The sequence below is a fragment of the Microcaecilia unicolor genome, chromosome 7 (genome assembly GCF_901765095.1).
Source record: "Microcaecilia unicolor chromosome 7, aMicUni1.1, whole genome shotgun sequence".
Classification (NCBI taxonomy): Eukaryota; Metazoa; Chordata; class Amphibia; order Gymnophiona; family Siphonopidae; genus Microcaecilia; species Microcaecilia unicolor.
Genome location: NC_044037.1, coordinates 12439597 through 12467021, shown reverse-complemented (window position 1 = coordinate 12467021; position 27425 = coordinate 12439597). Strand labels below are relative to the sequence as shown.

General features: G+C 48.2%; 1 protein-coding gene across 1 annotated transcript in view; it reads right to left on the bottom strand.

Moving 5' to 3' along the window:
• Positions 1-552: 552 nt before the first annotated feature.
• Positions 553-27425, bottom strand: part of ARHGEF9 (Cdc42 guanine nucleotide exchange factor 9) — a 429305-nt gene continuing 402432 nt past the window's right edge. The window contains exons 11-14 of the mRNA XM_030210261.1: positions 26505-26636; positions 13804-14047; positions 10101-10169; positions 553-920 (exon numbers count right to left, since the gene is read on the bottom strand). Coding sequence (XP_030066121.1) covers positions 739-920; positions 10101-10169; positions 13804-14047; positions 26505-26636 — 627 coding nt within the window. The 3' untranslated portion in view covers positions 553-738. The remainder of the gene's footprint in view (positions 921-10100; positions 10170-13803; positions 14048-26504; positions 26637-27425) is intronic.

Genomic DNA, 27425 nt, shown 5'->3' with positions numbered 1-27425 from the left:
AATAATCCATTACAGAATAAAGATCAGACGCTGCCCCTCCATCCACCCCCCCCCCTCCCCAAGAACACCCAGAAAACAGTGAAAACAATAGAAATACAATAGCTAGCAGTATCACAGCGGACTAAACAGCTCACCCAGACTAGCACAACCGGTAAAACCAGAGGTTTCTCTTCGTCTAAACACAGGCGTGTGAATGTTCAGGAGATTCTGAATCGATCCCCTCCAGTTAAAAAAATAAAACAACGTCATCAAAAAAAAAAAAAAAAGCAACCAACCCATATCTATACATATATATAGAGAGAGAGAAACCAAATGAAAAGAATGAGCTACAAGGGAAGAGTGTCGAGCTTCTGTGATGGATCCAGAGCAGAGAAGGTCTCCAGAAGGGACTAACGCAATTGAAAGGAAGAGCGCCAACAGAATTTTTTTAAAAACGCCCCACTGGAACATGATCTCTGAAGTCTTTTCTGCTTCGGTGCTGTCTTGTAGATCAGGTTGTTCTCCTGCACCCCCGCCCCCCCCCCCTCAAAAAAAAACCACCCAACCCTGACTAAAAAAAAAAAACAAAAAACAAAACAAAAACTAAAGAAGACACAAAAATGTTCTTTTTTGGTCCTTCTGTATAGTAGTTGCAACAGTGCTTCTCCGAAAAAGGTCCATCTATAAATATAATTTTCTTCTTTTTTGTATTTTAAATTCTTCCCTCTCAATATATATTTCTATGTACATATATGTATATTATTTTTTGAATGGCGTTAACCTGCTGAAGTTTTGCCAGAACGGTGATTGACTGCGCTTGGGTTCATTGAACTCGAAGACCTGGGCTTGGGATATTCCATCTGCTACCAGGTATTGTCCCTGATTCATTGGCTCTTGGGGCGGTGGGTACGCTGGAGGCACAGACCTCGAGTAGCTGACACCTGCAAGAGGCAAAGGGAAACGGGAGTCATCCTGAGATTCTGGGGCAAGAAACTGCATGATTTCTCAACACAAACACTTCAAAAGCGAACGATTCGAAAATATGACTTTTTATCAAGCACCAGAGGAAAAGAGATGAAACAGTACTGCAAGAGTTTTCTGACATGTTATCATGGAGGGAAGAATTTTCTATGGCTGAACACACCCTATTTTTTTTTTTTTTGTTGGGGGGAATCTGACAGCTTTCTCCTGTTTCTTTGGGCTTCCCATTCAATCACAGTTGGCCTCTACTAGGCCATGATGCCTTGTACCTTCTCTTGCACTTACTCAGGGTTTGATCCCATTTCAGAACCTCTCCAGCATGCCCATTAATCGTAGAGACCATCCGTAGCCAGAAGTCTAGAGACCACAGATCTGTCTAGAATCTGGTGCACCTCCACCCTGAGAATGACCATTAGGTGCCATCATAAGAACATAAGCACTGCCATACTAGGACAGACCAAAGGTCCATCAAGTCCAGTGTCATGTTTCCAATAATGGCCAATCCAGGTCACAAGTACCTGGCAAGGTCCCAAAACAGTAAACAGATTTTATACTGCTTATCTCAGGAATAAGCAGTGCATTTTCCCAAGTGCATCTTAATAATGGCTTATGACTTTTTTTTGAGGAACTGGCCCAAACCTTTTTTAAAACCCTGCTAAGCTAACCGCTTTTACCATATTTTCTGAGAACAAATTCCTGAGTTTAATTACACATTGAGTAAAGAAATATTTTCTATGATTTTGTTTTATATATTTACAACTTAGTAGCTTCACTGCGTGCTCCCTAGTTCTTGTATTTTTGGAATGAGAGACAAGCGATTGATGACTACCCATTGAACTCCACTCAGTATTTTATAGTTCTCTATCATATCCCCCTCAGCCATCTTTTTTTCCAAGCTAAAGAATCCTAGACCAGAGGCGGCCCGACCATTAGGCCACCTGAGGCGGAGACCTCAGGCGGCACTCTTCAGGGATGGCATCTCTCCACTCTTTGAGGACCATCCACCTCGTTCACACTGCTTACCTGTTTCATCATGTTCCAAACCCAGCAGCGGCAGTGATTCCCATATGGCAGTGCCAGTCCAAGAGAAGATGCTGCCTGAGACAGAGCTAAGATGCCCCCCCCCCCCCCGTTCATGGCATTTACCTATTTTATCACGTTCCAAACCCAGCAGCGGAAGTGATTCCCATTCGCTGCCCTGCTGCCGGCACCCGCCTCTTCCCTTTACTGCAGTTGCCTCTCTGATGTAACTTCCCGTTTCTTCAGAGGCTCAGGCAGCTGCAGTAAAGGGAAGAGGCATCTTAGCTCTGTCTCAGGCAGCATCTTCTCTTGGACTGGCACTGCCGTAGCCTCTTTAGCCTTCCCTCATAGGGAAGTTGTCCCATCCCCTCTATCACTTATCTGTTCCCTTCTCCACTACTGCCAACTCCAGACTTCGCGCCTTCTGTCTCGCTGCACCCTACGCCTGGAATAAACTTCCTGAGCTCCTACGTCTTGCCCCATCCTTGGCCACCTTTAAATCTAGACTGAAAGCCCACCTCTTTAACATTGCTTTTGACTTGTAACCACTCGCCTCCACCTACCCTCCTCTCCTCCTTCTTGTACACATTAATTGATTTGATTTGATTACTTTATTTATTTTTTGTCTATTAGATTGTAAGCTCTTTGAGCAGGGACTGTCTTTCTTCTATGTTTGTGCAGCGCTGCGTATGCCTTGTAGCGCTATAGAAATGCTAAATAGTAGTAATAGTAAATGGCCCTTCTCCACTACTGCCAGCTCCAGACTTCGCGCCTTCTGTCTCGCTGCACCCTACGCCTGGAATAAACTTCCTGAGCCCCTACGTCTTGCCCCATCCTTGGCCACCTTTAAATCTAGACTGAAAGCCCACCTCTTTAACATTGCTTTTGACTCGTAACCACTTGCCTCCACCTACCCTCCTCTCTTCCTTCCCGTTCACATTAATTGATTTGATTTGCTTACTTTATTTATTTTTTGTCTATTAGATTGTAAGCTCTTTGAGCAGGGACTGTCTTTCTTCTATGTTTGTGCAGCACTGCGTACGCCTTGTAGCGTTATAGAAATGCTAAATAGTAGTAGTAGTAGTCTCTTGTAACCAGAGCTAATATTGTGATGTCATAATGCCTCAGTCCACCAATAACAGCCAACCTCATCAGTGATGTCACAATGGCTTGATTGTCCTATACTTGGCTCACTTTTATTACAGCTCTTTGAGCAGGGACTGTCTTTCTTCTATGTTTGTGCAGCACTGCATACGCCTTGTAGCGCTATAGAAATGCTAAATAGTAGTAGTAGTAGTGTTGCCCTTCTGTGTACCTCTTCTATATGTTTTTTGAGATGTGGTGACCAAAACTGCACAATATTGAAGGTGCTGTCAGAACATGGATTATCCAACAATCTGTCAGTCACATTTATATCAATCGAGGCTTTACTATACATGGAAATGGTGTAAGTATAGAGGTGTACCTTCATATTGTATATATATGAATAGGGTGTAAGTGAATAGGTGTACATGCTTAATGTACATACATGGATATGGTGTAAGTGCAGGTGTTCATATTTATGGTATGATTTATATGTGAGTTTAAGTGCAGGACTGTGTATGTGGGCTAAATATTTGTAGGACTGCATGTACAGGCTGCACTTAAGCGTAGGAGTGGATATGTCTGCTGTATACAGTACATGTGTAGGGAAGGGAAAGGATTTTGGATTTACACATCTTTCTGTAGTAGCTCAAGGTGGCTTATATTCAGGTACAGCGGGTATTTTCCTGTTCCCAGAGGGCTTCTAATCTGTACCTGAGGCAGTGGAGAGTTAAGTGACTTGTCCAAGATTACAAGGAGCAGCAGTGGGATTTGAACTGGGTTTCTCTGGTCCACAGCTCACGTGCTCTGTCCAACAGGCTGCCCCTCAAGTACTCTGGGCATATAAGGGCAGTAGCACAGGGTACGGGTGTAGGAAGCGGTTCTAGTCTTCTGACAAAGTTGAACCCATATTGATTTATTTATGCTGGACCAACACAATACATTGTCCTGAAAGAATTTTTCATATTGAAGAAACAAAGGGGCCCTATTGCTAAAGGGCCTTAAGCCCTAATATGCGCTTAGGGCCAGATTCTATATAGGGCACCTAGAAAATCCGTGCGGAAAACATATCCGCCCAAGCGTATTCTGTAAGTGGCACCTAGGTTTAGGCACGGTATATAGAATGCCCTTAGTTGATATTCTAGCGCCTAAAACTATGCACATCCATTTACACTCTGGAATTCATTGCCAGAGAATGTGGTAAAGGCGGTTAGCTTAGCGGAGTTTAAAAAAGGTTTGGACGGCTTCTTAACGGAAAAGTCCATAGACCATTATTAAATGGACTTGGGGAAAATCCACTATTTCTGGGAAAAGCAGTATAAAATGTTTTGTACATTTTTGGGCTCTTGCCAGGTATTTGTGACCTGGATTGGTCACTGTTGGGAACAGGATGCTGGGCTCGATGGACCTTTGGTCTTTCCCAGTATGGCAACACTTATGTACACCAACAAAAACCGTGGCATAAATCCCGGCACAGGGCCACATTCTATAACAGTGCGTGTACATTTTGAAACGCCTTCGAAACACCCATTTCCCCGCCCATAGCCAGGCTCCTTTTGAACTGCACGCGTTAACATTTAGGCGCAGTGCATTACAGAATACACGTAGGGAGTTGTGCGCATAATTTCTAATTTTTGCCAATTAGTGCTCATTATTGCTTGTTAAGTGCTGTTAACAACGCTGATTGACTTGTTAAGCTAATTAAGTTACGTGCGTTGTTCACAGAATATGCTTGGATTTCAACACAGATCTCTAGGCACGCTAGATAGAATGTGGGGGTTAGTGCATGAAAACGCATTAAAGCCTTTTGTGGTATTTTATCAGTTAGCACGTGCTGACCCAAGCGTGGCTGATTTTTTTAAAAATATTTTTTTCCAAAGGGGTGTGTCACGGGCAGAGAATGGCCATAGAAGCATTAACCCTTTAGCAGGTTAGCAGGGGTGGCCCGATCATTAGGCCACCTGAGGTGGGGGCCTCAGGTGGCGCTCTTTAGGAGTGCCATGGCTTTGTGACTTTCCAAGCCCAGCAGCGGCAGTGGTTCCCATATGCTGCCCTGGCGCCACCGGCTCCCACATTTTCCCTTTACTGCAGACCAGGGGCATAGCTACGTGGGGCCACGGGGGCATGGGCCCCCACAGATTACACCCTGGCCCCCTCTACATTTGACCCCCCCTGCCACCGCCCGCCCCACCGCCACATCAGGTACCTTATTTGACAGCAGAAGAGTCTTCTTCAGTGCAGGTCGAATGCGGCGCCTTCGTTGTGTGATCATCTGTTTCTGACGCCTTACGTCCTGCACGGGCCTACATCCACAGCAAACAAGGTACCTGATGCAGCGGCGGGGCAGGGGGTGTTTTTGCGGTTGCAGCGGTGGGGGGGGGGGGGAGGCGGCTAAACAGTGCCCCCCACCACGGGCTCTGGCCCCCCCTCCTGCCGAGGTCTGGCTACGCCCCTGCTGCAGATACCTGAAGTAACTTCCTGTTTTGCTCAGGCAGCCGCAGTAAAGGGAAGAAGCAGGTGCCAGCAGCAGCAGGGCAGCATAAGGGAATCACTGCTGCAGCCGCCGGGTTTGGAAAGTCACCATGATCAGGTAAAACGCCGAGAGGGGGGGCATCTTGCCTTGGGCCGTCCCTGCATGTTAGGATTACCGGGTGCTAACTGGTTAACACAAGGTTAATGTAGGAGCACTTAGCACTCTCCAAACAGGAGCCAGTAAGTGCTCCAGCTTTAACTTTTCACAGATATCGCACGCTAACGGCAACATTAGCACATGACTTGGAAAAAAAAAAAAAAAACGAAAAACTGAAAATGCTTTAAAAAGGCCACAGCACTTGGGAAAGTCTCGCATTAGGATGCGCTATGGCCAGATTTTAACCACCTTAGTAAAAGGGCCCCATAGAGATACAGCCAACCTCAGAAACAGAATCTGGAAGATGCATTGTGGGGAGGGAAAACTGGAAAGAGCAGAGGGAAATGCTGCAGGAAGGTGGTGATGCTGAGAGCGGCCAGGCCGTGAGCTCCTTCTGCTGGCCTCTCGGTGTTACTGCAGCCCATGGCAGTCACCTGAAACAAATCCATTCCTGGCACTGGCACAGCTGGGATGTGTGAAAATTTCACATTACAAGCAGAAGGCATGTAAACTGAAGACCCCCCCCCCCCACACACACACAAAAAAAGTCACATAGCCTTAACTTTACAGGTTGTAAGCTCTGTCGAGCAGGGACTGTCTCTTCATGTTCAAGTGTACAGCGCTGCGTACGTCTAGTAGCGCTATAGAAATGATAAGTAGTAATAGGAGTCTTTGGGATTCTGGAATCTTGCTGCTCTTTGGGATTCCGCACAGAATGTTGCTACTCTTTGGGATTCCGGAACCTTGTTACTCTTTGGGATTCCAGAATCTTGCTACCCTTTGTCCTTATCCCTTATTTGTCCTGTTTCTCTGTCCTAATTAGATTGTAAGCTCTGTCGAGCAGGGACTGTCTCTTCACGTTCAAGTGTACAGCGCTGCATACGTCTAGTAGCGCTATAGAAATGATAAGTAGTAGTAGTAGTCTTTGGGATTCCGGAATCTTGCTATTATTTGGGTTCTGGAATCTTGCTACTCTTTGGGATTCCGCACAGAATGTTGCTACTCTTTGGGATTCCGGAACCTTGTTACTCTTTGGGATTCCAGAATCTTGAAACTTTGTCCTTATCCCTTATTTGTCCTGTTTGTCTGTCTTGATTAGATTGTAAGCTCTGTCGAGCAGGGACTGTCTCTTCATGTTCAAGTGTACAGTGCTGCGTACGTCTAGTAGCGCTATAGAAATGATAAGTAGTAGTAGTAGAGACTCAGAAAAACTTTTTCTTGAAAGGTTGCGATGAATAATCATCATTTTTCCGGTAGGGCCCCAAAGCGATTTGCCCAAAGTTACAAGGAGCTGCAGTGAGAAAGGAACCCGGTTTCCCAGCCAACCGCGATAACCATTGGACCACCCCTCCACATACAGCGGTCCACGTTACTGATGCTGCATGACGCCGTGACCACATATTGGTTGAGGTGCTGGATGCCACAGTGGTGCCCAGGGAAAGGCTGTTCTGATATTGGTTGCTGCTTGCCTGACCACGCTGGTCACTACCTCTGTGCGCACTGCAGCACGCTCTATCTCTGTAAAACTCTATATGGCCTTTCTGTCGAGTCCTTGGTTAACATTCTCAACCACTTCCTCCGTCGATAGGCGATTTAGATGAACTGCAGTTTGATTAAGTCTGAGATATTAGGCTTAATTACCAATTACCCCCAGATATAGAATTTTTGTGGCAATCATTTCACTTTGCACTGGGGTAACAGGAGATCAAGGGTGCACTGGAAGGAAGCAGAACTGCAGACCGCTTTAGAAGCAAACTTTCCAGAGGCTTCTTTCTGTCTACAGGAGAGTTCTTCTAAATTGGTTTCTTCAAACAATGCAATTAAAGAAATACTCCCCGTGTTCACCAATGGCTTCCATTTAATTCTGGGACAGGGATATGCAACATCTGTGGGAATCAACCCCTTTCACCATTAAGGACCTCGGTCAACCAGAACGATGCTCTTCAGTTCATCATCCGAAGATCCAGTCTTTTTCTTTGGTGGGGGGGGGGGGGGGGGGGGGGGTAGGCTTCAGTCTGTTTGCACCATTTTGGGGCTTCCAACTCATTCAGAACCAATTTCGGAAACCATCAGCCTTCTTTCACAAGGCTTTACTCCCCCCACCCCCTTGTTTTTATATCTCCCTTTACATTATTCTTGCAGTGACAGTTCCAGGTCTGCTGTAAGAATATTAAACGTTTTACACAAACCTGTAGTCTTATGCCCTCCCCCCCCCCCCCCCCCACAATTAATGTTCAGGCCCCTAAGCTTCCCTTCAGATTGTGATAATCGAACTCCACTATCATGACCACCCTTACCAGAATGAACCTGTGAAAATACAGAATTGGGCATCCTACTTTTAACTATGAAAACTATTAATTCTATCACCTTGTGGTCCATTTTCACACTTAGGTACTAATTGCAGTTAACGATCAATTGATGTAGGGGAGTCACCTAATGGTTAGTGGCGGTGGCAGCCCTACCATTAGGCCATCTGAGGCAGGGGCCTCAGGTGGCACTCTTCCAGGAACAGCATCTCCTCTGTTCCTTCTTCAAGGGTGGGCCCAGGCCCACCCAGTAGCAGCACACCTATGATGTGGCTGGCAGGGATCCCCGAGCCCCACCAGCCAAGAACTCCTAACAGCTGCCCCTCCTGCATACCTTGTAAATAGCAGATCTTCAACTGCAGCGAGCAGTGACTGATACGTACTGCTCGCACCAACCCCACAGCCTTCCCTCTGATGTATTCCCGCCTATGCGGAAACAGGAAGTTGCATCAGAAGGAAGGCTGTGGGTGTATTAATTGCTGCTCGCTGCCGGTGAAAATCTGCTACTTAAAAGGTATGCGGGGGAGGGGGGGATGTTTGAGAGACCATATGGCATGCAGGCGAGAGAGGGAGAGACAAAATCATTTGTGGGACAGGGCAGAGTTCTTCTGCCCACCCATCTTAGGCCTAGGCCTACCCAAAATTGGATATCTGGCTACACCCCTGTTTCAGTCCCCTTTCCCGAGCCTACTTTTGTTTTGTTTTTTTTTAAAGTCAGTGGCAGCAACAGTGATTCCCATTGGCTGCTGGCACCAGTCTCTTCTCTCTACTGCGGCCCGCCTCTGATATAACTTCCTGTTTCCTCAGAGGTGGGCTGCAGTAGAGAGAAGAGGCTGGTGCCAGCAGCAGGGCAGCCTATGGGAATCACTTTCCCCGCTGTCTTTTGGAAAACAAAAATAGGCTGGGGAAAGGGGGGTTGGAGAATGAAGGGGGGAGATGCCAGACCATAACCGGAGGGGGGGGGGGGGGGGGCGCAATCTCAGCCCTCGCCTCAGGTGGCAGCTGCCTTGGGCTGCCCCTGGTTAGTGCAGTGGCCAGAGAACCAGGCTGACTCCCTAGTACACCCCCCTGAAGGCTTCCACCGCAGCACTGGTCAAAATGAGAAGCAATGGGCCTAGACAAAGGAATCCGATGTGATTGTTCTGCAGAGCGACGTGCAACATTTGGCCAGAGTTCCTTGGCCAGGCAACCCATCTCCCGATTTGTGTCGAAAGATTGGCATCCTTCTCTTTCGAAAATAAGCCAGATAATGTCCAAACATTATAATGTTTTGCTCTGCCAAAGTTACCACTGGGAGAGAGGAGGGTCTAACCATCTCTCTTTGCACCAGGTGCTTAGCCATAAGGAAGCCTCAGGGACCTGGGGCCCCCCAATTTTGGGCTCAAGCCCCCTTCAAAATTGTGGCACCTTTGAATAGCTGGTGGGGATGCCCAAGCCTTGCCAGTCAAAGAGATTTGCTGCCCAAGTTCCCACCCATGCTGTCTGAGCAGCATGGTAATTGACAGTATGCTTCATCAGTGAATGCTGGCCTCAGAGGCTGAAACATGTTGTCAACTTCCCTTATGCTCAGGCAGCACAGGGGGGGGTCTCGGGCAGCTGGTGGCATGGCAGCGGCAAGGCATCCCCACCAATATTTTAAATGGGGCGGGGGGGGGGGGGGGGGTATACGTGCCCCCTCAGTCCACCCCTGGGCCCCACCAAAATGGACTTCTGGTGAGTGGCGTTCCTAGGTCGGCTGCCACCTAAGGCGGATCGCTGCTGCACACCCCCCCCCCCCCCCGGGTGCATTCATAACTGCTGGGAGGAGCCACACGGCTGTCGGCTCCGCTGGCTCCCTCTGCCCCGGAACAGGAAGTAACCTGTTCCGGGGTAGAGGGAGCAGGGAACCAGCGGAGCCGACAGGCACACGGCTGCTCTCTGCACCCCTCCAGCAGCGTGCACCCGGGGCGGACCGCCCCCACCGCCCCGCCCTTGCTACGCCACTGCTTCCGGTTATGCTATTGCCTCGCACAGGGTAGCCAGTGCACTTGAAGGACACATCATGCGAGGTAAGGCCCAGTGAGTAGCAGATAAAGCCTCACTTCCCTCTGCATCGGTTTTACCTTTCTGTCTGCTGACTTTCCTGACAGTCAGTGCTGCCTGCTTCTTCTGGTATTCTGAAATTTCAAACCCTGTAGGATGAAAGCAGACAGGAGAGCCATGATTTCATGCAGTGAATCTTATCATCATGATCTTGTAGTAACTTTATCAATGGGCTTCGAATCACAACACCTAAACATGAAAGCAGCCATTTCTGGCTTGGCTGTGCAGTGTGAGAGCTTCCAAAAGAGAAAGGGAGAGAGCAGAAGACAAATAATCCAATTACCACAGAAGAAACTGAGAAGCAGACAGTCAAGGTTAGGGCTGCAAGCAGGACGACTGCCCTCAATCTCCAGGCTACAGGGGACCCAAGACTGTTCAAACCTGAGGAAGGCAGAGTCTTGACGCACAACTCTTGAGCGCGTGTACCAGGCGCAATCGCTCCATCCTTAACTCCCTAATGCCCAATGCTAACAGTGCGCCTATATTTGCATACCATTAGCGTTGAGCATTAGGGACTTGTTTACACCATGGAGCGAAACAAAGACATTATAATATTCCGTCTTATTTTCTGTTCCTTTCCTAATAATTCCTACTATTCTGTTTGCTTTCTTGGCTTCTGCCGCACACTGATCAGACGATTCAGCCTATTGTCCATGATGACACTACGTAGACCTTTTTTTTTGGGGTGGTGACTCCTAACGTGAAACCTAGTATCATATAGTTATACTTTAGATTATTCTTTCCAATTTGCATCGCGTTGCCCTTGTCAATATTAAATTTCATCTGCCATTTGGCTGTCCAGTTGTCCAATCTCGTAAGGTTATCCTGCAATTTCACGCAGTCTGCATGCGCTTTACCAACTTTGAATAGTTTTGTGTCATCTGCAAATTTAATCACCTCACTCATTATTCTCATTTCCAGATCATTTATAAGTAGGTTAAAAAGCACCGGTCCAGTAGAGATTCTTGTGGCACTCCACTCTTCACCTTCCTCCACTGAGAGAAATGGTCATTTAACCCCCCTACAAGAGGCGTCTCTTGTATGGGGAGGCTACGGAATAATGGTTTTTGATTCTACAATGTGGAACTTCCATGGACTATAAGATAAGTGTTTGAGAGTTATTTATTAGAAGTAACAGCATGGTTACCAGTTTTTAGTCACAAATAATCACATTGACTAAGCAGGTGAATGGCAAATTAGATATCACCTGAGCAGCACTAAAATATTCACATAAAAGATTACCCGATGAAAGAAGTGCTGACCCACCAAGCAGCGATGTTATCATATGCAGCGATGGGTGGAATGTCTGAGGGTAGTCATAAAAAAATCTTTTGAAAATAAATGTATATTCACGGTATACCATTGCTGTGAATTTGTATTTGAATAATTTTTGATAGGGCAACTTGCGTCCTGGTTTGGATGTTTAGTGTCAAGTAGTGTACCAGAGATTGAAGGATTTTTTGATATTAGCATATATTCCTATGGGCATTCCTAGCACTTAGCGTACGATAATCATTAGCGTGCACTAAAAACGCTAGCACGCCTTTGTAAAAGACCCCCTGTGTTTGCTAAACAAAAAATAAAATACTAATTTTCACCCAACGGTGGCCCAGCCATTTCACTCTGAAGGCTTCCTCAGGGGTAGTATTTCCCACAAATGTTGCAGCATTCAGTGCCAAAACCAGGGGCGTAGCCAGACTTCGGCGGGAGGGGGGGTCCAGAGCCCGAGGTGAGGGGGCACATTTTACCCCCCCCCCGGTGCCACCGCCCCCTGCCCCCGCCATTGCCGACCCCCCCCCCCCGCCGTCGGCACCACCACCACCAACTTTGACCTCCCCCCTGCCGACGACCCTCTCGACCCCCCCTCCCGACGCCAACCCTCCCCCGCTGCCGCCTACCTTTGCTGGCGGGGGACCTCAACCCCCGCCAGCCAAGGTCCTCTTCTTCCGGCGCAAGGCTTCGTTCTGTTCGTGCAGGACGTCAGACTCACAGAAACAGAACGAAGCCTTGCGCCGGAAGAAGAGGACCTCGCTGGCTGATCTGCAAGGCTTCGTTCTGTTTCTGTGAGTCTGATGTTCTGCATGTACAACGTGCAGGACGTCAGACTCAGAAACAGAACAAAGCCTTGCACCAGAAGAAGAGGACCTCGGCTGGCGGGGGTTGGGGTCCCCCGCCAGCAAAGGTAGACCATGGTGGCGGCGGGGGGAGGGGGGTCCAGGGCCAAATCTACGGGAGCCCAGGCCCCTGTGGCCCCACGTAGCTACGCCACTGGCCAAAACCTCTTCATTCTCAGAGATCTGGTCAATACCGCGTTTCCCCGAAAATAAGACACTGTCTTATATTAATTTTTGCCCCCCAAAATGCGCTAGGTCTTATTTTCAGGGGCTGTCTTATTTTTGGGGGAAACATCGGGATTGGATCGGGGTTGGCCCACCCGCCCTCCATCGCTCCCGGAACTAACCTTAAATGCCTCCTTTCACCTTCACAGCAAGCAGGGCAGGCCACTCCTTCCTTCCATGTCCCGCCCTCGCCTGATGTAACGTCCGCGAGGGCGGGGCATGGAAGGAAGGAGTGGCCTGCCCTGCTGCTGCTTGCTGCGAAGGTGAAAGGAGGCGTTTAAGGTTAGTTCCGGGAGCGACGGAGGGTGGGTGGAGGGGGAGGGCCCGGCGACCTCGGGTGGGGGGGGGGGGGGGGGGTGGCCCGGGGGGCGGCCTTGTCCGGCTCTCGGCAGCCCTGCTTTCAAACAAAAATTTGCTAGGTCTTACTTTCGGGGGGAGGCCTTATATCTACCAATTCAGGAAAACCTCTACTAGGTCTTATTTTTGGGGGATGTCTTACTTTCGGGGAAACAGGATAGAGTTGCCACCCTCATTTCAGGCCTGACAAGAACTGACCCTGGCTCCATGTTTGTATTCTTTTTATTTTTTGATTAGCAAACACACAGTATAAATGAGGTTGCAGTTAAAAAAAAACAAAACACCTTTGGAGTACTGAAATGTGAAAATTTAGATTCAAAGAATTTTTTGAAATAAAGTTTATAAGCATCTACAAGGTTTTTTTTAACCAATGATAGTATTCCTAGTCCCAGTAAAGACACGGGGGCGGGGGGGCAGTTGTCTGGATGTTTGAGGTCTTTTTCCTTGTTTATTGCATTACCACAAATTTGTATCAGTATTTACACACTTGGCTCATTGTAAATATTGAGTGTTTCACTTTAGTCTTGAGTACAAGTTATATTTTGGACACTTTTTTGTGGATGACATTAGCAGAAACATCACAGATTGATGTTCATATTTTCTAAGTTCTTAAGTTTTAAAAATCAGAACTACTTTAGAGGGCAGCGTGAATGCGTCAGCCTGATGCGGGATTCATGTCCTCCACACTCCCTACTCTACTCGGCTTTGCTCCCTTCCTGGACTGTTATCAGTACTAAACTACATTACAACCTGTAAGATATATATATATATGGGGTGGGGAGGGGGAGGGGTGAACAGCAGCTCTGCCCTGCCCTCTACAGTATATGAGTCATTTTATACCAAGAGTTTTGCATGGATTGGATCTTATCTTCCCTTTACAAACATAAACAGACAAAAATGAGACTATGACAGCAAATGGAAACCCCACCCTCACCTCCAATACACATACACTAGGAAAAGTTATTAATAATAAAAGCCAATCCCCCCCCCCCCCCCCCCATAATGGAGTGTCACGTGCTTTCCTTACCAATCTTTTCATCTTCCTGCACCATTTTCCGCTCCTCTCGAAAGGCTCGGAGCCATCGGAGCTTCTCCTCCAGCTTCTTGGCAAAGTATAAGTGCACTTCCTCTGTCTCCTTGTTGTGCAGTTTGAAAGCGTTTTTCACGCTGACGTTGAAATCCTCGTCTCGGCCGTCATCAGCTTCCACCACTTCATACTTGTCCATGTCGATGCGACCCTTGTAGTACAGGATGTCCCTCCGGATCAGGTCCTAGGGGGGGAGGCAGAGGACTTGCCGTGATGATGGGCAGAGAGTCTAGTCAAAAAAGCTGGATCTGACTTTTGCTATTGAGAATAAACAGGATGGGTACCACACCTTTCATTCAAAGACAAGTGGGGTCACTCCCTGAGCACAGGAAACCTGACTCAATCCCGATGTTCTTGAAACACATGAGGTCTTGTTTTTCCTGTATTTTTTAGTCTCAACTTCTTTACCAACAGTTACACCCAATAGAACTACAGAACCTTGACAAGGTGCCATTTTCAATTAAATTGTACGTTGGAGTAATTCTATAACTGCGTGCCTATGTACAATTGCAAATGTATATCACCCTTCATGCACTGAAGGACCCCTTTGCTAAGCAGCAGTAAGCCCACTGAGGCTTGCTATTTATTTATTTTATTTATTTAGATTTTGCTCACACCTTTTTCAGTAGTAGCTCAGGGTGAGTTACATTCAAGTACACTGGATATTTCTCTGTCCCAGGAGGGCTCACAATCTAAGTTTGTACCTGAGGCAATGGAGGGTTAAGTGACTTGCCCAAGATCACAAGGAGCAGCGGTGGGATTTGAACCGGCCACCTCTGGATTGCAAGACTGGTGCTCTAACCACTAGGCCACTCCTCCACTCCTAAGCGCCAATTTGGAGCTACCGCCGGCCCAACGCGGGCACCAGCAATGGTTCCACCCCCAGTGCACGGCATTTCTGGTTCTAGCACAAAGATTCAAAACATAGTTCCGCAGGGGGTTACCCGGTGGTAATCGGGCAGCGCCACATGCTACTCGGTTACCGCAAGGTTAGCGTGGGAGTCCTTACCGCCATCTCAGTGGGTCGTGGTAAGTGCTCCTTCCCCTGCATGGCCACGTGATAAGAGCAATCTTACTGCATGGCCATGTCTTTTATTGGCATTTTTACCCGCTGCGGTTAAAAGGGACTCAGCACACAGCAAAAATGGCCCTCGCTGCTAGCGGAGGGCCCTTTTTACCGCAGCTTAAAGGGTCCCTAAGCTTGTAGAATACCCTTAGCACTCAACCAGCACTTTCTGTATGAAAGTTGCATTCATGCACATAAGTGCTAGTGTTTAATAATCTTATTTTGCAAATAGCACTTACATTTAGGCAATAAGATTTTAGAAATAGGGGGGCTATATGCATATATGTTAGTATTCTAAAAATTCACTTGCATAACTGGCACGAAACTGTTAGCGCTGCTTATAGAATTAACTTCTTTAAGTTGTAGTTTCCACATTACGCAGCCATACCCATTCGCACTACAAAACCATCGCTGAATGTTCGTATAACGTTAAAAGGATTAGTTACTCACATAAAGCTATACGAGTCTATCCTGCTGAACATAAACTGATACATTTACCCCTGTAATCTAGAAATGTCGTCCTAATCATCCACACGCAAACTAATTAGTTAACAAGTTGCTGAAAATCAATTAATGATGCTAATTGACACTAATTAGGACTTGCATGCACATCTCCTGCGCACCATTGTATACCACTGTGCGCCTATATTGTCTCATGCGCAACTCAATAGGAGACATGGCCATGGGAGGAGCATAGGTGGGTCAGAGGCATTCCCAAAATTCGGGTGCAGTGTTATAGAATACCGCAGTTAGGTGCCCAACTTGTGCGCCAGGATTTACACCAGGTTTTGGCAGGCATAAGTTCTAGTGTCCGAAGCTGGGTGTGTGAATCTGTGCTAAGTGCTACTCTATAAAGAGGGCCTAAATTTGAATGCCCTACATGGGACAGTCCTATACCAGGGCAGCTTCCAGTGATGATATTAAGGAGAATTCCATGCACAATGGCACCACCTACTGGTCAGGTCTGGGCTGTGTGCATGTTGAGCTCACCTAGGAGTCACAGTCTCTAGCTTGCTGGCCAAGGACTGCTCCCGCACAGAGCAAATCTCTAAGGTTTTCCCACAGCTAAACAGCTGCTTACTCCCCCTGAAAACTGACTGCTCCCCTCTGCTTTGCATGTGGGGGCACTATTCTTTTTTTTGCTCTGCTTCGGTTGCTGTGAAATGGATGAGAAGGGCTCAGGCCTGGATTTACGTATGAACTAGACAAGCTACAGTTTAGAACTTCACAGTTCACTAGTAAGGAAAATGATTCTGCCTAAGGTTTTCTTCCCATTTAATTGAGGGGGGGGGGGGGGCTTCAATACATTAATCCAGCGCTATGTGTGCTCTATTTTTACGGTATTAAGAAAAACCTCAATAGCTCTTAATGCAGTAAAAGAAGTGAGGTGATAGAGGCCATAAAGAACAATTAGGGACTAATGCAGACAGCTTTTGCAGATGGTAGCATGGGATTTGCACGATGACTGCGCTCGATTTTGTGGGCACACAATGCAGAAAAGGGTTTTGTGCAGAGTTAACCCTTTTCCAAGCCTTGCGTTAGACACCAGGATATTAAAATAAATGGTAATTTGCCTATTAGCTATTCTGCCTCAGGGCCACCGAGAAGGGGGAGGGAAAATTCCCTGGGCTCAGGACTCCAATGAGGGCCTGGCGCTGGGGTCTCTCGCCCTCTCCTGTTCCCAGGCCGCAGTCCCAGGTCTCCACCTACCTACCCTCAAGCTCCCTTCTGTCTGCCATCCGACCACCTTCATTTAAAAAAACAAAAACAAAAAATCTCAAAATCGACAGTGCACAGCGCCTTCTGTGTGAAAGCGGCAGATCACCTTGGGTGGGCCTTCCCTCGCTGTGTCCCGCCCTCTCGGAAATAGGAAGTTACATCAGAGGAGGGCAGAACACAGCGAGGGAAGGCCCGCCCGAGGTGATCTGGTGCTTTCATACAGAAGGGACACGCCTTAGTAACAGGGACCCTCAATGCCTGCTCTTTTTTCCTGCCCGCATCCAGGATCTGCAAACTTTTTCATGGCCTCCACGAACAGCATGTTGTTATAATGGCTGGGCTGGGTGGGATGGAGTAAAGTGAGGTGAGGGGGGAAGGTACAAAGAGGAAATTCAGAGGGGCAGGACGTCCCCACGAAGGGGCGGGGAAACCTGTATTATCGAAACAAGATGGGCGGCCATCTTTCGTTTCGATAATACGGTCGGGGACGCCCAAATCTCCACATTTAGGTCGACCTTAGAGATGGTCTTCCTTAGAGATGGTCGTCCCCGGTTTTCGGCGATAATGGAAACCGAGGACGCCCATCTCAGGAGCAACCAAATCCAAGCCATTTGGTCATGGGAGGCGCCAGCATTCATAATGCACTGGTCCCCTCACATGCCAGGACACTAACCGGGCACCCTAGGGGCACTGCAGTGGACTTCAGAAATTGCTCCCAGGTGCATAGCTCCCTTGGGTGCTGAGCACCCCAAAACCCATTCCCCACAACTGTACAACACTACCATAGCCCTTATGGGTGAAGGGGGGCACCTACATGTGGGTACAGTGGGTTTGTGGTGGGTTTTGAAGGGCTCACATTTACCACCACAAGTGTAACAGGTGTGGGGGGGATGGGACTGGGTCCGCTTGCCTGAAGTGCACTGCACCCACTAAAACTGTTCCAGGGACCTGCATACTGCTGCCATGGAGCTGGGTATGACATTTGAGGCTGGCAAAAAATATTTTTAAAGTTTTATTTTAGGGTGGGAGGGGGTTAGTGACCACTGGGGGAGTAAGGGGAGGTCATCCCCGATTCCCTTCGGTGGTCATCTGGTCAGTTCAGGCACCTTTTTGAGGCTTGGTCGCAAGAAAAAATGGACCAAGTAAAGTCGGCCAAGTGCTCATCAGAGACGCCCTTCTTTTTTCCATTATCGGCCGAGAACGCCCATGTGTTAAGCACACCACAGTCCCGCTTTCGCTATGTTTCCGACATGCCCCCATGAACTTTGGTCGTCCCCGCGATGGAAAGCAGTTGAGGGCGCCCAAAATCGGCTTTTGATTATGCCGATTTGGGCGACCCTGGGAGAAGGACACCCATCTTGCGATTTGTGTCGAAAGATGGGCGCCCTTCTCTTTCGAAAATAAGCCTGAAAGCCTGCTGCTGCCATAGCCCAACTGAGGCTGATTCGAATTCAGATGGAAGTCCCACGAAGCAGGCCAAAGAAAACTTAATTAAAACTCTGAGGCAATAAATGAATAAAGAATAAGAGAGAGTGAAAGAAAAGCAGAGTGAGAGCTCCGAGCTGCAGTAGTATCCCGTTACCACTGGTTTCCATACCACTTGACCTAAATTAGCCCTAAATGCTCTCTCTAGAGCAGGGATGTCCAACTTCAGCCTTCGCCAATTAATATGCATGAGATCTATTTGCATATAATGGAGACCATGCATGCAAATAGATCTCATGCATATTCATTGGGGAAATCCTGAAAACCAGGGGTGTAGCCAGACTTCGGCGGGAGGGGGGTCCAGAGCCCGAGGTGAGGGGGCACATTTTAGCCCCCCCCGGCACCGCCATCACACCACCAACTTTGACTCCCCCCCCTGCCGACGACCCTCTTGAACCCCCCCTCCCGCCGCCAACCTTCCCCCGCTGTTGAATGTGCAGGACATCAGACTCAGAAACAGAACAAAGGAAGAAGAGGACCTCGGCTGGCGGGGGTTGGGGTCCCCTGCCAGCAAAGGTAGGCGATGGCGGGTTGGCGGCGGGAGGGGGGTTGAGAGGGTCGGCGGCGGGGGGGCAAAGTTGTTGTTGGTGGTGGTGGTGGCGGGTCAGCAAAGAATAAGAGCAAGGGGCAGGCAGCGAAAGCGGCTGCGTCGGAGACCGCTGAGCATCAGCGTGCACAGGAGGAGCAAGAAGAAAGAAGAGCAGGGGGCAGGCAGCAAACGCAGCTGCGCCAGAGACCGCGCTGAAGAAGGCTTTGGCTGGCGGGGGTTGGGGACCCCTGCCAGCCAAACCAGGGGCCCAGATTAAATTTGCGGAGGCCCAGGCCCCCGTGACCCCCTGTAGTTACGCCCCTGCATTTCCCATTTAATTGCAAACAACAGCACATACCTACTGTTCACCCAGAGCTGCCAACATCAGACACCATGGCAGAGCCACAGGCACACTCACTGTCATTACATGCACCATATACAGGGAAAAACAATGACACGAGATTATCAGGCACATTAGGGATAACACATATTCACGGCACACAATTATGGCAAAAGGAGGACAAACCAGAAAATTATGCAGAGCTATTCTGCAGCAGAATAATGCAAGTTGGATTACCATATCCCTCCAGGCCAGCTGAAAAGGTTGATCCGCTCCTGCCGTGAATGCATAAGAGGTGCAGTTCTAAATCTGATTTGTTTTCCAAAGAAAAATCAGACGAACTCCGCCGGTCCCACCTAACAACATCATAACTACACATCCATGAATGTAACGGAGCAAAATGGGGCCGGGAGGGGGCCTGTCCGGTTGACCCAGGAATGAAATAGTAGCCTTAACGGAACGGCTATAGTATGATTTATAGGTTCGATGTGACCGATTCCTTCAGCGTCATCCGGAGCCGAGTGTGAAACACTTCGTCTTCAAGGCCACGTCTTTACCATCAAAAATCAATTAGCGTAATCTAAACTTCATTACTTGCAAATTAGGTTCCTGAGCAGGAATCCTGCAAAGGCTTCTGTTTCTCTGATTACAGGACATATGGTTCTAAAACACAGGTCATTGTGGAGGAGATCACGTGACTACATCATTCTCCCAGTACCCTATGCTGCTACTCTCCCCCCCCTTGTCCCCCCCCCCCCCCCATCTCCATCTCTCTTCAACACACTGCTTTCAGGCCCAGCCTGTGCGCCTTGCTTTTAAACAGACAAGGGTGAGAATGTGACCTGGTTACTGAGATCTTTAAGCATGGACTGCAGCCCCCCCTGCTGCTCCCAGAATGACAGGAGGAAACGTCCTCAGGTCTGCTTGATTAGCATAAGAAGCTGGTTTTATTCTTGTTCATTTGCATGAATATTTTTGCTTCAAACTATGGAAGACCTGCAGTGAGGAAGCTCTCCACATCAAATAAGGCAGACACAGGGGCTATAGATGTCCAGAATGAAGCCCCCCCCCCAAAAAAAAAAAAAGAACAGGCAGCAGCAGTGCAAGCTTCCAAAGGGCACCACCTGATTCTTTCCCCCACCCCTACCTTTCCCCTTGAGGCTGTCGTTGAAATGCTTTTATGTTTCATTTATATATTTTGATCTTGTCTTTTTTTCTCATACTGCACTGACCTGAGGAAGAAGGTTCTAGAAGTTAGTCCAATAAAAATGGTATGATCTTATTTTTCATTTTGTTTTATTCCTACTTCTTAACTTTTAAAGTGGATTAAAATGTCAACCACACTACTTTATCCAAGATCGGAAGGGATACGGAGGTGCTGTGATGGGGCCTTGGGCAGGTGCACAGAACAAGCAATGATCCAAATGCCCGGTCGTCTACCACACTGCTTTATCTCAAAGACCCCACCCTAATATGTTATGTCTTTGTGTTTGTCTTCCACGATAAGCTTCAAGGAGCAGGGGCTGTCATTGTATAACCAGGTGCCTCCATTCAGATGCTCCGAGTTCATGTGGTAGGAGCCCATTCAGCAGTGCATTTTTACTAGCAAAAAAGGTGCCGGTACTCAAATGCTAGGCCACCCTTCAGGGGTGAGGTGATTACTGAGGGACCCACCCCACAATAGCCAGGCCCCCTGAAACCAGTCACAGAATCTATGACAAGGCAGAATTGGTGTGCAGAGCCTGAGTATTTTCATTAAAACTTGGGGACCATAGGTCAATTTTAGCAGATAATGGAAAAGGTGCCTGTACTCAGTACCCCCAAGTACCCCCTCAAAAAAGCCCTGCCATTCAGTAACGGAACCGAAGAGCCCAGGTACTGTTATAGAATTGCTAGTGTAACACTGTATCAATGGGCAGAGAATCTAGGCTTCCGCAGCCAGCCATAGATCTAGGGACTAAGGGGGGAAACTTCTATAAGTGGCGCTCAAAAATGGGCACCGGAAAAGTTCAACGCTAAGCGCTATTCTGTAAAGGGCCCACACCCTTTACAGAATAGCGTTTAGTACCAGTTTCCGTGACCCACTCTGGGAACCATAAGAACGTAAGCATTGCTATACTGGGACGGACCGAAGGTCCATCAAACCCAGTGTCTTGTTTCCAACAGTGGTCAAACCAGGTCATAAGTACCTGGCAAGATCCCAAAACAGAACAACACATTTTATGCTGCTTATCCTAGAAATAAGCATTGGATTTGCCCCAAGTCCATCTTAATAGCTTACGGACTTTTCTTTTAGGAAATTATCCAAACCTTTTTTAAACCCTGCTAATTTAACTGCTTTTACCACAATCTTTGGCAATGAATTCCAGAGTTTTATTACATGTTGAGTGAAGAAATATTTTCTCCAATTCGTTTTAAATTTACTACATAGTAGCTTCATTGCGTGCCCCATAGTCCTAGTATTTCTGGAAAGAGTAAAAAAGCGATTTAAGTCTACCTGTTCCACTCCAAACTTACTTTTGCTGGAACCTGGTGTAAATCCTGGTCCCCAAGTTGGGCTTAAAGACCCATTATTCTATAACACTCTGTGCAATTCTTTGGAATGCCCATGACCCGGCCATGCCCCCCTCCCCCCATAGTCACACCCCTTTGGGGTTCTGCACTATGAGATTTAGACGCTCGGTATTATAGAACAGAGCGCAGACAGATGAACACACAATCCTAACTGGTGCCAGTTCAGATCAATTATTGGTTGTTAGCATCCAGTTATTAATGGTTAACAGTTCGTTAGCCAATTAAGCTGCAGGCACATCTCGTCAGTGCACCTACATTTGGGTGTCATAAATAGAATCCGGGGGTTAATTTATGGAATTACCCTTTACGTATGTCTGTAAAGTGTTGTATGCTACGGTAGGATCAGGGCTGCCAAGAGGGAGGGGGGCAAAATTCCCCAGACCTGGCCTCCTTGGGGGGGGGGGGCTACCACTAGGGTCTGACTCTCTCCTGCTCCTGTCGGGACCCAGGTGATTGCATTAATGTGATAACCTGGGCCCAGTACACAGGAGCAGGAAAGAGACAGACCTCAGTGTCAGGCTCCCCTTGCAGGCGGGGAGGAGAAGAAGCACTGATGCAGAAGGTAGGGGGAGGGGGCGGACTGAGGGAGTGAGGGGTGGCGGTGGCAGCTGCATCCCAAGTGGGGGGGGGGGGGGGGGGGGGGGAGGGTGGTGGCTGCGGCGGCCCTGCCCCGGGTCCGGCTCTGTCTCTTGGTGGCCCTGAGTAGGATTACATGAGGTCTAGAATGCACCTTCTTTAACTGAAGCAGAATCGTATCGTGCTATTTCCATTGTACAAATGCTTCTATTAAAGCCAGTCCCCGCCGTGTGCTGCAGCATCACTGCTCCTGTATCTCCAGCCTTGTCGGGAGCTTTAAAGTAACGTGTTACAGTCTGCCAGAGCTATTTGTCTGCCTCCCTCTGGAAACCAATTTGCTCAAACCACTAATGAAAATGAAAAATAAATCTCCCAGACTAGTAAGTGAATTCAGCAGCTACTGGCCACAACTGAAAGCTTATTCCTCTCTCTGGGGACGATGCAGAAATGCTCGCAGTGGAGTTGTGTGTGATATCTCAGCTTGTGGCTTCTACTGCGAGCATAATACCGTGCCATGCAAGACAATAACTGCATGCAAATTTTGTGTGTGAAAAACCCAGGGCAAACGTGGGGGGGGAGTAGGGCAGACACAAGCGCTTGAGGTTTCTCGGTAAGTGCAGTTTCACGTGCACATCAGTGGCGGAGCTAGGGGAGTGCCAGGGTAGCGGCCGCTCCCCCAAACGGACTTCCGATGGCACTGGCACCTATTTTTTACGTAATCTGTCACATTTAAAACACACGCCAGCGCTGTCGGAAACCCGCTCTCTGCTCCCTCAGTGCCTTGAGCCTGGCCACGCTTCTGGTGCACATGTCTGAACAAAACTGAAAGTGAAAGCACACATCAGCATCTGTTCTTCAGCACCTAAATATCAGCCTCTCAAAATTTTCAAGTGCAGACAGTTTGTGCAGGTGCACAAGAGCACACTTTTATTTTGTTCAGACAAGCCACGCGTTTGTTACTCACTATCTGCCTTTAAAACTTTCACCGGCTTCCTTCCACTTGCGTAACAAAGCAAAACCAACACTTCAGTGGCGTTCCTAGGTTGGCTGCCACCCAGGGCGAATCGCCACTGCGCACACGCCCCAGGCGCATCACCTCCAGCCCCCCAAGCACATCGCTCTTACCTCCTGGGGGTGCAGAGAGCAGTCACGCGGCTGTTGGCTCTGCCGGTTCCCTGCCCCGGAACAGGAAGTAACGTCAGAGGGGTCAGGGAAATGGCAGAGCCGACAGCAGCGTGGCTGCTCCCTGCACCCCCTTGCAGTGTGCACCCAGGGTGGACTTTCCCCACCGCCCCACCCTTGATACGCCACTGCAGCACTTAAATGTGAAAAACTGACAAGAAATCCTCTCTGCAAACCTTTTGTGACACCCAGTGCCGTAGCGAGGGCAGCTGACACCCGGGGCGGGTCGCCGCTGTGCACCCCCCCCCCGGGTGCAGCACGGCACACCCTCCCCCCTCTGGAGCGCACCCCCCCGGAGCGCGTACTTACATCGCAAAGCGGCGAGGGACGGGCGGTAGGGCCGATCTGCCCCGACTGCACGTTGCTGAGAGCTGCGTTGGCTCCGCTGGTTCCCTGCTCCCTCTGCCCTGGAACAGGAAGTAACCTGTTCTGGGGCACAGCGAGCAGGGAACCAGCGGAGCTGACACCCCCCCAGCGGCGTGCACCCACCGCCCCCCCTTCCTACGCCACTGGTGCCACCCCAAACCCTTGCAGAAAAATTCTCGCATTGTGCACTCATCAAAAGTAGGCAGTGTACTCTGCACAGAATACCTTATTCAGTTCATCAGCATACATTTTACAATAACCTTCACTGTGTCTTCCCCGGAGAGCTAACACCTGCGCACAGTTCTTCTGTGCCATTGCTTGGCACGTACAATCCGCGTTCAGCCCGCGGGATCCTCATGGCTCACCCCACAGTTGCTTTTTTGCATCAGCCCCTCTGTGAATTACCTACCCTGAAAGCTGATCCCAGTCACGGTGAGGCAGGCTTCCACCTCCCACAGTGAGATCAGTTTGTCTGAGGATGGGGGAGGAAGGGGCAGGGGGTGGTGTCCAGAAGGATAGCATGGCTTGTGATGTTGTAGGAGTTACGGATGCTATTGGAGATGATATGCCTTAAGGGGAGACTGCAAGATATCTTACAATGTTGATACTTCTGTGCCACTAAGCTAAGTTTCAGAAGTTTGGGTTCTGCAGTGCAGGTAGGTCTTGTGATATCTGGGAAAATGTGAGACCTGCCGACATCAGATGTCTCAAACCAAAACAATAAAGTGAGCAGTGGAATTTGTTTCTAGAGGATGTGGTCAAGGCAACCAACATAGCAGGATTTAAAAAAGGTTTGGACAAGTTCCTGGAGGAAAAGTCCATAAAAAATGATTAGCCAGGAAGACTTGGTACAGCCATTGTCCATCCCTGGAAATGAGCTGTGAGAAATAGATCAAGTTTTGGGGAACTGCTAGGTACTTGGGACCTAGACTGACCGCTGCTGGGCTCAATGGACTTTGGTCTGACTCAGCAGAATTAATGAGCAGAGGGTGGGGCAAGGAGGATCACTGTTTTTTTTTTCAGAGTGTACCCCTTCTTTCAGCTGGAGATGATAGAAAATGGCAGCAGAGATAGAGGGACAGAAGAAGAGACAGAAGGGAAGTCAGAAGGAAACATGCAGAACGACTGAAAGGAGCGAGGCAAAAGAACGTCCCTGATGAACACTTGGACAACTTTACCTGGTCCTGTTTTTCTTACAACCAAGGAACAAAAAGGTGCCCGAAATGACCAGATGACCACCGGAGAGAATTGGGGATGACCTCCCTTTACTCCCCCAGTGGTCACTAACCCCCTCCACCCTCAAAACGTATCTTTCAAAATATTGATTGCCAGCCTCAGATGTCATACTCAGGTCCATCACAGCTGTATGCAGGTCCCTGGAGCAGTTTTAGTGGGTGCAGTGCACTTCAGGCAGGTGGACCCAGGCCCCTACCTCCCCTACCTGTTACGTTTGTGGAGGAAACAGCGAGTCCTCCAAAACCCACCACAAACCCATTGTACCCACATCTAGGTGCCCCCCTTCACCCGTAAGGGCTATTGTAGTGGTGTACAGTTGGGGGCAGTGGGTTTTGGGGGGGGTTGGGGGGCTCAGCACACAAGGTAAGGGAGCTATGTACCTGGGAGCAATTTCTGAAGTCCACTGCAGTACCCCCTAGGGTGCCTGGTTGGTGTCCTGGCATGTCAGGGGGACCAGTGCACTACAAATGCTGGCTCCTCCCACAACCAAATGGCTTGCATTTGGTCGTTTCTGAGATGGGCGTCCTTGGTTTCGATTATCGCCGAAAATCAGAAATGACCAAGTCTAGGGACGACCAAATTTCAGGATTTGGACGTCCCTAACCGTATTATCGAAACGAAAGATGGACGTCCATCTTGTTTTGAAAATACGGGTTTCCCTGCCCCTGGATCGGGATGTATTGTGAGGACGTCCTCATCAAAACTTGGACGTTCCTTTTGAAAATGCCCCTCTTAGCCAACTGGCATCAACTTCCGGCTAATCTGAATCTCCAAAGGCTTGTCTGAAAAGCTGGTGTTGGAGGAGGACTCAATGTCTTTCAACCCTAAAGTCAGCATCGAGCATACGGCAATACAGTTGGCATCAATCAGGGACTAGGAGATGGCATAAGGTGCTTTTGAAGTCTTATCTGCCCCGTGGGATTGGTCTTGTTGATCAGCTAGCTAGGAGGAGGACTGCCTTTACCAGGGCTACTCTTGCATAAACTTTTTGTGCAAAAGGGCATTATTTAACGTATTCTATCAAATAGTCGGGAGCTAAATCCAAATTCCCTTTTTAACGAGTACTTTTCACTTCCTCTACCACATCATCCAGGTGAACTCCACAGACACGGGCTGAAATGATCTCATCATCATTCAAAAGTATTCGAGAAGACTCTCAATGTTCCCAGCTCCGTTTTTACATTTCTATATGCAGTAACGTTTAATTTCAGTACTAGGTTTTGACCGTCTGATTGGGTCGGTGTATCTCCTCCATCCTTCCAAGATTTATTTATTTATCTGGACTCGCTCTACCGCCTTTGCTAACAAGCAGTTCAAATGAACTAAATTCAGTTTGAGTGCCCCTCTGCTGACATTTTCGGAACATATTCAGTTCATTTTACTAACATGGCTACAGTTGTACCTGTGAACTGAAGACTGTACATTAGCCCTTAATTAAGAGAGGTCTTTGTTACTACATACATACATTTGCATGCAAACTCAAGCTTGTTAAAGAGAAGTGCCCTCAGGATCACTGTAATATGCTTTTATGTTCATTTTGTTCTTTGGGGTGGATTATTGTTTTTTACCTTTTTGCAGAGAACTAACTGGTGATCAAAGAGGAAGAAAACTCGTTGCTGGTTTCGTCCGTAAGGCTGGTAAATCCAGGACATTTCCCCAGTGTAGATCAACTCTGAGCTTCTATCCAAGATATCGTCCCCCTGAAAGACATGACAAGCAAGCATGAATACAAACATCGAGCAACTCCAAGATGATTCCTGCTTGGGTTGACACGTTAATGAAGGCCTTTCACCAATCCTGTGTATCTGGAGCAACTGCCAAGTGCAGATGGAGCTTACTAGAAGTATTGCCCTTGCATGTTCTTTTCAGTTGTGTTGTATCAGGATAGACTGTGTAACTGTGACATTACATTTAGAGACATTTAAGGCCACCCAATTCTTTTCTGGAATCTGCCTTCTTCTCTTTCCTGTTATGTGTGGCCCAAATGCATAACCTTAATTGCTATCCAATACTTAACCTCTTCCTGAAATACAATGTAGAGAGGTGTGGTAGCCGTGTTAGTCCACTTTTAAAGGTAATCAATAGAAATCAAAATAAAACATGGAAAAGAAAATAAGATGATACCTTTTTTATTGGACATAACTTAATACATTTCTTGATTAGCTTTCGAAGGTTGCCCTTCTTCCTCAGATCGGAAATAAGCAAATGTGCTAGCTGACAGTGTATATAAGTGAAAACATTCAAGCATTACTATGACAGTAAAATAGATACTATTGGAGATTCTACATGGAATGTTGCTACTATTGGAGATTCTACATGGAATGTTGCTATTCCAGTAGCAACATTCCATGTAAAAGGCTGCGCGGGCTTCTGTTTCTGTGAGTCTGACGTCCTGCACGTACGTGCAGGACGTCAGACTCACAGAAGCAGAAGCCTGCGCGGCCACATTTCTGATCTACAAGGGCCGACTTCTACATGGAATGTTGCTA